Source organism: Doryrhamphus excisus, chromosome 4, assembly GCF_030265055.1.
Source record: "Doryrhamphus excisus isolate RoL2022-K1 chromosome 4, RoL_Dexc_1.0, whole genome shotgun sequence".
NCBI classification, from domain to species: Eukaryota; Metazoa; Chordata; class Actinopteri; order Syngnathiformes; family Syngnathidae; genus Doryrhamphus; species Doryrhamphus excisus.
This window is the reverse complement of record NC_080469.1, coordinates 211,975-225,260: the sequence shown is the minus strand read 5'-3', so window position 1 is coordinate 225,260 and position 13,286 is coordinate 211,975. Positions and strand designations below refer to the sequence as shown.

Here is a 13,286-nt window from a genome sequence, read left to right as displayed (position 1 = left end):
ATTGCGCCTGTTGTGAGATCATTCAAACCTGCAATAAAAGGCTGTTGTTCCCACTTGTGTGTCTCACCAATGTTACAGTAACATTACTGATTCCTAGTGACCAGTGCAGAATACTACATATCATCACAACATTTGAACATTTCTATTTTACTTCAATTAACAATTGTCATGCTTCAAAATACTTCATTTAGACAAAAATATGTAAATTTTACAGCATGATTTATAATATATTTTTGAAATGTAGATGCATTTTTTATAATTATATTTGTTAATATATTTTATGATTATATGTTAAGGCCTCCCACATTCCAAAAACATGCTAGGTTAATTGGCCTCTCCAAATTGTCCATAGGTATGAATGTGAGTGTGAATGGTTGTTTGTCTATATGTGCTCTGGGATTGGCTGGCCACCAGTCCAGGGTGGACCCCGCCCCTCTCGTCCCAACACAGCTGGGATTGGCTCCAGCACCCCCGCGACCCTCGTGAGGTAGTATATTCTTGTATGCTACTGTACTTTTGTGCTGTAAACCTGAAATTTCCCATTGTGATATTAATAAAGGTATAACGTATCCTATCTTATCTTATGTTGTCATCCTTCATCTGCTTCCTGGTTCTCTTCTCCTTGGCATTCTAGTCCTTTTTCTGCCCATTGTGACCACGGGGCACCAACAAAGTGAACTGTAGCAACAGTTAGTGTGCGATTATCAACACTCAAGAAACAAGACGAGGTCTGAAGCGCCCCCAAAATAATGCTGCCTTACTGCAGTATCGATACGGGATTGTTACGTTTTAGGCCCACCAGGAACAAAGGATGGTAGCAGGATAGCAAGGAAACCCCTGAGCAACAGTACATTGTAGCTGCTCCGTGTCTACCGGTATTCAGATGAATATTAAAATGATTGAATGTTCAATCAAAAGCCTTGGGCTAAAGTCCCTGGTGACGTCTTGGTTTTCCCTAGACTTTCCCCGGAATCAAGCCGGCTGTAAAGTATGGCCTACAATAGGACTGTTTGTTTACATCTGATGTACTTTTTGTGTGCTGATTTATTTGTTGTTAGAGTAAACAGCAGACCTCGTACTTCCTGGGTTGCAGACGGCGAACCCTGGCTCTCGATCTAGATCTGCCGGGTCTACGAGTGTCACGGCACCTCTGTCTTGTATTAGACAGGAGACTGTTTACGAGTGGAGTGTAAAGACTTAGCCGAAACAGTCGAGGTCTTGTGTCACCAGATGTTTTATTGGGGAGGCGGCATGGCGGAGGCAGGCATTAAGAGCGGCGGCAGAGGGGTGCCGGCGCTGGCTGGGCCGTCAGGTGCTCTGCGTGTCCTTTTATGGCCCAGTCCACTAATGAAAGGAGGGTTCTGAGACCACTGCCAAACATCAGAGGCCACTTTATGCTGCCAGGCCCGCACCTCCATCCGTACAGGAATGTCATAAAGCTTTAAGAGGCCACTCCCTTTCATTATTGACTTCCGCCTCCGTTTTCACTCTGTTGTCCCGTCTGCTGATTGATTGCTTTTCATTTGTCGACATGGTCGCCGAGGTGTCGCCTCAACTTCATTGGGTCCAACACAGGATGGAGGCAATTGGTTATGATGAAGCAAATGAAGTGTGAGAAAGCAGCGGTCAAAGTTGTTTGATAAGAGAGGCGATAGAGCTGCACATGTGGCCATCTTGGGAAACATGTGGAACGCATCAGGGAGCTTCTCTGGGGTCAGCTGGGATGTTGACACGTCCCAAAAGCTGTAAAGTTGCCACAAGTAGGATCTTTAAATATGTTGGGCGTAATAACATTAAAACTAGTTTTTCCATAACTGAAATGAATCTAATTCATTGCTAAAGTGGAGCCTTGGTTCATGTCATTGGTGTCATTAGTCCATTCCTGAAGGTCCAAATCCAACCGAAACACACTAACCCAACCAACGGTTGCCAAACTGTTGTACTGTTGGATCTTAAGGAGGTTCTACCTAGAATTTTTTTAATGCAAAAAGGAGACATGGGAGTGACAACAAAACACGAGTAAGCCAGTTATTGCAAACAACCATGGAAGTGAAATAGGCAGTTAATCATCCGATCAAAAGTGACAATTTTTGAAGTAAAATCTTCCAAAAATCAGAGGAACATGCACGATGGTCCAAAAGAGCGAAGCAGTCCTTTGTCAGCTTTGCATTGTGAACGGCAGGGTTGTCCTGTTGAAGAAGCCAAAACCACACAGACCAGGGCCTCCAGTCATGAAGGACGCCCCCGGCATCATCTCCCGTTTGACATCCTCACCGGGATCGTGGGGGCATGCTGGAGCCTATCCCAACTCAGAAGTGACATCGCGAGTTCAGAGTTGAGTTGAGAGTTGAGTTTTAGCATAGCATGGGTTACGGCTGCATTAAAAGCCTGTTGTTGCGGCTATCAAGTCTGGTGCTTGTGGTTTCATCCAACATCACAGTAATATTACTGACACCTAGTGGCGAGTGTAGAATACTACATATCATCGCATCTTTGAATGTGTCTTTGAAAGGCCTCATATTTGTATTTTATAGCTTTATGCCTGAAAATACTTCATTTAGGAAAGAAATATCTCCAATTTGGATATTTTTTGACAACTAATAGACCATATTCAACGGTGTAATTTATTCATATATCTTTGAACTGCGATAGAGTAAAATATGAAGCGCAAATTCAAATGATTATTATTACACAGTTTTTGAGCAAAATAAAGTCAGTAGGGGTGGGACCATTCCCCCACCTCCTTCCTGCCCCCCCCTCCCTTGCCCCAGAACCGGCCTGTGTGTGTGTGCTCAGGCGTGTGGGGGATGCTGAGGCTGAGGGAGGGGCAGACGGGACTGGGTTTGCAGCGCTAGGTCGGTCATGCGAGAGCAGCTGGAGCGCTTGTGGTCATTATCGGAGCAAAGTCTTTACGTTGCTGCACCAATTAGTTTTGACCCAGAAGGAATAGTCTGTGGAGCGGAGTCGGCCATCGTTTCATCCTTACCAGATTGAGACAGACACACAAATGCATACATACACGAGAAGGCTCACAGACATGCGTATGTTTGCATCCTCAGCGTTCTTTTCATTTGGGCTTCCACTGTGTCTTTTACTGTCACGCTAAACCGGGAGGCCACATACAGAAAAATGTAAGGATGTGGGACACTTTGATATTCTTTACATTCTTGCTCATTAAACACATGCCTGACCTTAAAAAAATATAGATATATATTTTATGTTTCCAAAAAGCAACTGTGACTTATTTCCCAAATAAATAAAAATATGATACATTTTTTGATGTACAGTTTTGTTGTCCTTTGGTATTAAAAACCAGCATTAAATTAACAAGAGAATCAGAGTCAAAGTGGGGGGGGCAATGTTTACACCAACAAGGACACAAACTAAAGCTACAGAATGTGAAACAAGTTAATAACTGTCAGAATGTTCTGGAATGAATTATTGTGGCCATTGGGTGTCACCAAAAAAAACAACCAATCACCACCCACGTTTACTTGAAAGAAAGTGGGGATGTTAATTTTCATGTCAATTATAACCAGAGAAAACAAGTTTATACAAGCTAGCTAAGAATGCATGTCACTGGGAGGTACTTATTTCGACTAAAAGTCCCCTGAAAGGACCTCTAATCTTGTTAGAATGCACAAAAAGGGAAATAAATATGTGATGTTTCACATAAGGAACATTTTTCCTTAGTTTTCCTTTAAAGGCAGGGTGTGTCAAATTATGTGCAATATATATTTTGATATATATTTGCAAGACCGGCCAAACTATGAAAAAAAAAGTTTGACTCAACACTCCCATCTCCCATCTTTCATGAACTAAATAATGTAAAACTTTTTCTCCATACTCAAAAGTCCAGTTTATGTACAAAGTCTGTTAATGAGTACTTTTTCTTTGCCAAGACAATCCATCCACCTCACAGGGGTGGCATATCAATATGTTGATTACAGGTGTGCCTTAGGCTGGCCACAATAAAAGGCAATTCCAAAATGTGCAGTTTGACTACATTATTACTCTATTTACTGTATTTCAAAAACACAAAAATGCATTCAAAAAATAACATTTTGGTTACAGCGAGTAAAAGCGGTGATTTGGGTTATTATCAAAGCTGTTTATTTTAGTCCACTGTGACTTACAACGCATGCATGCTACACGATGCTAGCTTGGTTTTGGCTACAGAAGCACTAGCTAGCACTAGCTAGCACTAGCCAGACGACCAGGTGGACTCCAATACTGTGCATGGATCATCTTACAATATCATTCATTAGTGTTGAGCAGCATTTTATACTTGAAATGAGTTTAAATGTGCCATATGTAACAAATAGGCCTTTTATGGGCATGCACTGTAAATGACTCAGTCTTTCGTTATTCACAGGTAACCCCGGCAAAAAGCATGGATCTACTGTATTAGATAGGAGTAATTCCCAATGAGTGACACCTCCCGCCCAAAGTCAGCTGATTGGCTTTAATTTAGCTCTCGATAGGTCAATTTCAGTCAAAATGGGGTGTAAATTCTGAAATATTGAAGCTGAACTGAAATGTAGAATGAATGTGCTAAGGATGGAACCAGCAACAACTGGTTTGGGTGACAACCAACCAATGTGCTAAGGATGGAACCAGCAGCAACTGGTTTGGGTGACAACCAACCAATGTGTTAAGGATGGAACCAGCAACAACTGGGTTGGGAGACAACCAGTCTACCACCTGTACCATAGTTCTTCATATCAGTTCGGAGTCGAGGTGCATTTGGCTGAATTTCCAAAGAGCGGCTTCCAACAGTCTTGACAAAAATGTCCGTTTTAAATGTGCTTTAATGATGGGCCCAAGACTGCGGTCAGTAAACTGATCAGGTTTCACTTGTGAAGTCAGCCTTCCTCCCCAAGTCTCTCATGGCTGCCAGCTTGTCCCAGACAGACTCGTCTCTGATTTGTTAAGGTAATGATCTAATCTGTGGCCATTAGGGAGAGCAGCCTTTAGTGTTTAATGCGGGGCCAGGTGGTCCACCTGCCAAGCCTCACAAATGAAAGGGCCCAGGCTTGGCTCTAATGAGTAATGAGCTGTATTTAATGCACCTGAACCTGCCTGGCCGGGCCTCAATATGGCTTCATTCAAATCAACAACTTCACTCTTTTTTAGCTCTGCGGATGGCAAATGTACTTTACACATTACTAAATACTAACACAATACAAATACTAACACACACATGCAAAGTAATACATGCAAAAACACACACACTGCCTTTGTGTGTGGTCTAAACACAGTGGTGTGCAGTCAGGGCCAGCAAAGCCTTCTCTGAAGGCTAAAACACGATCAGAATCAGACAGTTCCCACAACCACATTTAGTTGTTATTTAAGTGGTACCTTGGTTAGTGTATGTCCTCGTCTCGGTATGCGTACATGTTCTGGTTAGCCTACAATATGTGCAAGTGTGTTAGTTCAGGTGTTTTTAATCGCAAAATGTCCTTGTTGGTTGAGGGCTAGTGTGCTAATACATGGAAACAGGAAGCGGAAGTCAGTTGTGTCGCTCTGTATGATGTCATCAGTGGTTGATTTGCTAACTAACACAATTTGAATGTGAAAACACCATTTGATTGTTTCACATGCAGGAAACATTTAAATGACTAATGAATACATGGACATTTGCATGAATATTTAATGTATTATGTAAACAAATGATACATGAACATTCAATGTTACTTTTACCATCATTGAAACAAAACAATAAACAAAAAAAAACCCAAAAAACTGACTTGAGGTGAAAAAACTATTCAATACAAAAATGAACGTTTGCCTAATGGTTCTGTGATACTGTTTTTTTGTTGTTGTTGTTAAATAATACTATTGTAACTACTATTGACACGTTTATTTTCGTCGCTCGTCTCTTCACTCATTTCTAACAAGCTACCTAAAACACACACTTCCGGCCTTCAAAATAACAGCACATCCTGTGGGAGTACCAAAGTAAGGGCGTCACATAAATAGCTTACACAGGCCTATTTGGTGCGTGACGACAGAAATAAATCCCCCGCTCAAGGCCCGTCACTGAAGTAAAGTGTAGTTGACCGAGTTTCTGAAATTGCTCAAGTTATTGCTCAAGAATAATTTATCATTTATAATCTGTTTTAATTATACTCTTTTATTTTTTTGTTTGTTTTTGCATGTTTAACGTGAGCTGCGATTTGTCCTACTTGTCATTGAACGCACCAATGCACCGTTCTCCGAAGCATGGAGGGATGTATGGATGTATTTGGATGTATTTCCCCCCTTTTTCTTTCACCTCATACTTGCTCCCAAATGCTGATACTATGTGGGAATGCATAAAGGTAAGATATGATGACTTTGAGTGCTAATATGCATCCTTGTAGTAGTTGGATGCTAAATCGCTAATGCTAGCACAACACTGGACTTGAGCCACGGTCATCACATTGACAGCCCGTCAATAGCAGCCGGAAGTCCAATTTAGCTGGCAGTTCAATGCCAAAATCAGCAGAGAGCGTCATTAACGTGTTAACTTTCACAGTTCTAGTAACATTACATTGTGCTTTAAAGGTGCTCCAATGTATTTACCCCATGATGTAGAAGCAGGGCACAGAGTGCAGGTAAGAAATCTTTAATGGGTTCAGGCAGGAAAATGAACAGAAGGTGTCCATGCGAAACGGAATAACAAAACCACTGAGAGGTCAAAAGATAAAGTTCTCTGGGATTAGACTTACGTGATTAACAATAATAAAAAATATAACACCATTCAAAGAACATAGCATTGACAATGAACTGCTGTTGGCCTACCGACTTCGCTTGGTCTAAGAAGCCATCACCTGTAGGAAGACAAATACAGTGACTGCATCACCAGCAGGCTACCAATTAGGTAATAAATGTCTCATAGAAACACATAAATACCGTCTAATTCAAACGCCTAATTCAGTAGTGAAACTCGGTTTTACTCTCTGGGTGAACTTTCAGGTCCCTCGTCTGGGCGGATTGAGACCGACTTCCATGTAATGCATGTGTGGCGCAGAGACGTCATTAAGCAATGTTATTTGAATATTCTGATGACTGTTTTAATTGAAGAGAACAAGTGTTCACACATGGCAGAGCTGGGGGTGTTGTCGAGTGCCCCAGGCTCTATCCCTGAGCGGCCGAGACCCATCTGATCACAGCTCAGTGGAGCCCACAAGCCCACCAACACTACGGCGCAACCCTGGCTGCTTTCAATGCCCCCAGGCTTCTAGCACGTTCACATCTCCCAGCACTCACGCACACACCTACAGAGCAAAAGAAGGGTAGGGAGGGTGCAAAAAGATGGGGGGGGGGGGTAGATGAATGAAATTTCTGGCAGTATAATTTGATACAGCAAACATATTAACAACATGCATAACAAATGGGACTGACACGGTTGGTGAGGAGAAAGTCAACACAAACGGAACATCTAACGACAAATGATGTGTAGAAATTGTGGGACTGTTGAAGCTGAAGTGGCAACATTTGCAATGTGCAACATTGTTAAGATTAAGATATGCCTTTATTTGTCCATCAGTGGGGAAATTAGCAAATTTGTTAGCTTGTTAGCTACCTCCCATATCCCCAAAACATGCATATTAGGTTAATTGGCCACTCCAAATTGTCCATAGGTATGAATGTGAGTGTGAATGGTTGTTTGTCTATATGTGCCTTGGGATTGGCTCCCGCCCGAAGACGGCTCGGATAGGCTCCATATGGCCCCCGCGACCATATTGAGGATAAGCCACATAGAAAATGGATGGATGGATGGTTGTGGAATGTGGAAGTCATACAAAACTGATTGGAAGATTGGGAATTGAAAATTCATTTATTTGTCATTTTTTGAATTTCTTGTCAATATGTTGATAGATTGTGTTTGAAATTGATGTTGGGATGGTTTGAGGAATATAAAAGTAGTAGAAATTTTAAGAATGCATGTTATGGAAAATATGGACATTTTACAAAAATTGGAATTCTGGGAATGTCGAAAATAAATACCCAGACTAAGCTGAAGGTTTGGATGTTGGGATGGTTTGAATTGGTTGAGGAATGTGGAAGTTGTACAAATTAAAAATATTAGAACACCTTTACACTCCTATTAGCCAATATAGTAGACATTATATATTATATTAGATATAATAAACAGTTTAGGACCCATGCGTGTGTGTGTTGCTGTAAATCAGGGGCGAGGGGAGCTGAGTGGTGGGCAGACAGGAGGTGACGTTGGGGGATCTTGGTGTGGGTTAAGGCTGCAACAGTACTCCGTGTGGGGTTTATTTTGCCTGTTGTGAGATCATTCCAACCTGCAATAAAAGCCTGTTGTTCTGGCCATCAAGTCTGGTGCTAGTGCGTCTCACTCAACATTACACTAATTACTGACACCTAGTGACCAGTGTAGACTTCGACATATCATCACAAAGTCTTTGAATGCCTTATATTTGTATCTTACTCCATTTAGCCATTGTTGTGCTTATTACTGTCATGTTGGCGCACAACAACATGCAAAACTGCCTTTCATAGCTAACAAGCGCCGCCTTTTTAAGAAGAAAAATGTCCTTGGCCAAGTAGAATTTCCTAACAATGGCTAAATGTTCCAAACTGGAAAGGGTCAAGTGTTGCTGGGTGTCTTCTACCCCTTCGTCCCCTCACTCCAAGACCTCTCGCAGTGCTCAGGCACCTCCTGTCCACCGCAGACCACCTCCCCTTCAACTGCATTAATTGGCTGTCAAAATGTGCTGAATTAACAGATTAATGAGCATGAATTTGAATCCCAAGTTTGGCAAAAGGGGGGATGAATGCGTGCTGTGGGGCAGGCTCCCCGTGCCTCCCCTTCTCGTGTGCGCAGATATGCATCCAGGACATTTGAGCGGATTGCATTTCATTAGTTTGATTTGAGCGGACAGCGCTAAGCTGCTGAGGGCTCTGCGCTGACAGCTAATTACAGGAATCAGCCCTATCCACTGATAGAGAACAATGGGCTGGGATGAGCCCGCCTCGCCGGGGGACGGGCCCCGCATACAACAACCGCATTTGACTAATAAAGTCCCAACAATGGACAACATTTACTCCTTTTAAAAAGATACAGAAACCTTAATTGGCTGCTTACCTTCCTTCTCACCTCGGAAGTGGGAACGTGTCCTTCAAGTGCACCTGAAGTATGGCACCAGGCTGCAGAATCTTCCATCCTTTGACCCGGTGTGCATGGATTGGTTCTGCTGCCATAACTCCGTCCATCTTTCAAACGAGTCGCTCACTCATGTGAATACTTTCCCCTTAAAAGAAAATTAAACGGATTAGCACAAACGTCAGTGAATTTAGCCGCACATTACCTTTACGTGCGGTGCTCCAAACCACAGATCGGAGTCGGACACTGGATTAGATGTGAGCGATGTTTTGTCAGCATTTTTACAGTTATCCCAAGCAGGCTGTTTAATTTCAGTCTCAAGCCATAAGAAGCTGTGTTGACGCTTGAAATGTCTTTAAACGTGTGCTATGCAGCCTCGTGCTTGACATGATCTCTGCAAACCTCCAAGGCTACGTTCACTCAATTCCAGTTTATTTTTATTATTATTTTATCAGTGTTATGCGACTCAGGCCTCGTTTGTATCTCCATATAAATCCATATAAAGGTTGGATTTATGCAACCGATACGTCATATTTTGCCGTGCTTAGTGAGACTTGGATGAAGGGAAAATGCTAATTAGACACTGTCAATAATCAATGTTTTGAAATGAATTTATCTTTTCCTCAATTTGTGACCGGTCCAGGGCACAAATGGGTCTGGGTTCTTATGGGCTAGTCATTAAATGACTTGTGTATTTTGTGCTTTTCAAGTTGCATTCCCGGGGTAACAACAGTTTTTGTTGTTTTTCTTCTGTCTTGTTTGGGGCCCACTCACATGGCCAGTGGCTAGTGGCCAGGTGCGCTGACACAAACTATTATTTTGGGAGCGTGAGGCATCATCTCCAAGCTTTCTGTGCCATTTTGGGGTCAGACCTTTAGGTCTTTTCCTTCTTCTGGCCGGCTGATGGAAGCTAATGACTGAGGAGGATGGTGGTGGTGCTGGCTGTGCTTGCATGTGGCCATGTCATCTCTGCTCAGTGACAGGGGCTGTGGTGGCCAATACGTGGTCCAGAGGGTCAATGCGAGGTAGCCGCCTCGCTGAGTGACAGGACAACGTAGTTTGTTAGGGAGATTTGTCCCTGCCACAGATATCCTGTCTGCCGGTTGTGGCTCTCGTGTCAATTTGCGACCCCTCGCACATTGCTTGTCTGGCTGACAGGTGAGCAGCGCCGTGGCGCTCGGTCCCCCTAATTGTACCCCGCAGTCCTGGCTATGGAGAGAAGGGCTGAGGCCCAGGCCTGTTAGCGCTCTCCTTGCCCTGGCGGCCAGGCCCAGAGCAGCCTCCTCAGCATGGGAGTAATGCAAGGTGAGGGTCTGTCGCTCGGTTAGCTGGTTGTCTACACGCTGTGGACAATAACGGACAACGCACCAGATATGTCTCCTGAGCAGGGGTGCCGGAAGGGGGAGAAAGTGATGAGGATTCTAGAGCTTATGATTGACAGGTGGCATGGTCATGGTCACGGTTTGTTTGTTTTGAATACCTGTTAGGATTATGGGTCAGGGTTAAGGTGGTCTGAAAAGGAGACGTTCCAAAGCATTCCAAAAAGATTGTGGGACAGCTGGCCTTCTTTTGTCAAGCACCCCAGGACGTCTACCTGTACATCATACAAAGCATACTCCGTGGAATTTTTTCATGTGTCAAATTGAATGCAGTTGCTATTATTCATCTGCATGGGACAGAGTTTCCAATTCCATATCAATCCTTTTATTGTCGTGCTGTTGGTGTCGGATGGAAACACTGATGTGAGGTGAGGTGAGGTTCATTGCTGAGTGGTTGTGGTCCAGCAAGGAGACCCGAGTTCGATTCCCCCCTTGGGCATCTCTGTGTGGTGTTTGCATGTTCTCCCTGTGCATGCGTGTGTTTCCTCCCATATTCCAAAAACATGCTAGGTTAATTAGCCACTCCAAATTCATACAAAAGGTATGAATGTGAGTGTGAATGGTTGTTTGTCTATATGTGCCCTGTGATTGGCTGGCCACCAGTCCAGAGTATTTTTCTTTTCTTTTTGCTGGACATTTTTTTTTTCACGAGACCCTCAAATCCCTGACGGCACCCCTGCTTCTGAGCCTTGTGTCTGCACATGATGGTATGTACATGCAAACATGTATGCAAACCAACGCATAACGCATGCAAACAATAAATCAAAGTGAATTTACATGAAAGCTAGAGAGAGGTAGGCGCACACGCATTTATGCCATGCAAGCGTTATTCTTCAGGGAATGGAGGCTCTGCATAAGCGTGTGTGTGTGTGTGTGTGTGTGTGTGTGTGTGTGTGTGTGTGTTGCTGTGGCGGTAATTGTCAAATTGTCCATCGTTGAATTCCATGTATGACTGTTTATGTAAATATGTTCCACGCATTTTTTAAAAACAATATGCATGATGAATAGACAAAAAGACCCGGTGCAATAAACGGTAAAAGACCCCCTTTTTCACCGGAATATACACTTCTTAATTCAGCATTTTCCTGTTTTCTGAATAAATTGAGTTATGCTTGTTGATGAGCACCATGAAGAGGTGTGTGTGTGTGTGTGTGTGTGTGTGTGTGTGTGTGTGTGTGTGTGTGTGTGTGTGTGTGTGTGTTGAAGGAGGAGGGGATTGGCGGGGGGTGTATTCGGCGAGGTGTGCCATTTCCTGGCTCATGAAGGCTTTGGTGCCAGCTGCATGGGGCTGCTTCCTGGGGGCAGATGCCTGCAGTGTTGCCTCCATGATCCCAGCTCTGTTTCTGTACCAGCCCCGCAGTCTGCTTCATGCCTCTGGGTGGTGGGGTGTCACGGGTAGGGGGGCAGCTGAAGGGAGGTGTCTGTGTGTTGGGGGGGGGGGGGGGGGGGGTTAATACAGTCATGCACAAACACCTCTTCAATGTGTCGCACAAAGCACATATTACTGAAAGTGCTGTAAATGCATGTTTGATACACATCATGTACAAATGCACACTTCAGGGGCTCTTTAAGTATTATTTACTTTTAATTATTCATTAAATATTATTATTGATTAATACATGTCACTCAGCCATATCTACTTCCATAACATGGTGGGGAAAAGAAGCAGTTAAAGCCCAATTCAGGATTTTGGAGGATGTGTGGCTTCTGGACTCGACAGGGAGGAATAAAGAGTTTCATTTTTTGTTTTGTTTCTTCACATCAGCTCCTCCTTGCCCGCAGCCAGCGTCCATTGCTTTCATCACCTCGTCCTTCTTGACCTCCCTGCACCTTCCTGCATCTTTACTGGCAACACACTGGCACCCAGAGGCGCGCTTTGGTACTGCAGGCACTGATGATTGGCGCGGCAGTGACGGTGAGATATGCATCCATACATCTATCCATCCATCCATACATACATCTATCCATCCATCCATCCAGCCATCCATCAATCCATCCATCTATCCATCCATCCATACATACATCTATCCATCCATCCATACATACATCTATCCATCCATCCATCCAGCCATCCACTTTCTCTACCGTTTATCCTCACTAGGGTTTGAGCATGCTGGAGCCTATCCCATAATAACATAATAATAAGACGCCATCTGGACAGCACTTTAAATGTGTTTTAAAAACATGTTTTATACAGTATTGTGCTGTGCTTGAACTCATCCAATTCCCAAGTGGAGGGAATCTAGTTGTCACGTGACAGTCAATGGCTGTGTGTCAGGTAAGCTAGCTCATTCCAAAAGCTTATTTTTTGCAAATTAACAAAGAATTGTGACAATTATAATACTTTCATGGGGTTTGAAATAGGGGTGTGTATTGGCAAGAATCTGGCGGTACAATATGTATCACAATACGATATATCACAATACTGTTAACAAGGCGATATTTTTTGTTTTTCTTGTAGTTAAAGATTATTTCCTGGAAAAACTGAATGACACCAGCAATATGCACTTACTAAACACATTTTTATTCGATATGAACAGTATGTTATGCTGTATCACTAACTTTCCTGTGTAAAAACTTAAAGTGTAGCATTTGGATAAATAAAGCTTTTACATCCAGCTTTAAATTTACAAAAAAAAAACATAAAAAAACAAATAAATGAAATGATGTCTCAAGATCCTGCTCAAATGTTCACATTCTATTAGCTGTGGAAAAATATACAGTAGAGTATACAGTACCTGACTTGTCCACCATCAGGTGGGAGTATTTTTGTGGAACAAAGCAAC

At 43.1% G+C, this 13,286-nt stretch overlaps 1 protein-coding gene across 1 annotated transcript in view; it reads left to right on the top strand.

Moving 5' to 3' along the window:
* The first annotated feature begins 6,209 nt into the window (after nt 1-6,209).
* im:7150988 (Golgi-associated plant pathogenesis-related protein 1) overlaps nt 6,210-13,286 on the top strand; it is a 62,316-nt gene continuing 55,239 nt past the window's right edge. Inside the window, exons 1-2 of the mRNA XM_058069898.1 lie at nt 6,210-6,323; nt 12,266-12,415. Of these exons, the coding sequence (XP_057925881.1) occupies nt 6,314-6,323; nt 12,266-12,415 (160 nt within the window). The 5' untranslated portion in view covers nt 6,210-6,313. The remainder of the gene's footprint in view (nt 6,324-12,265; nt 12,416-13,286) is intronic.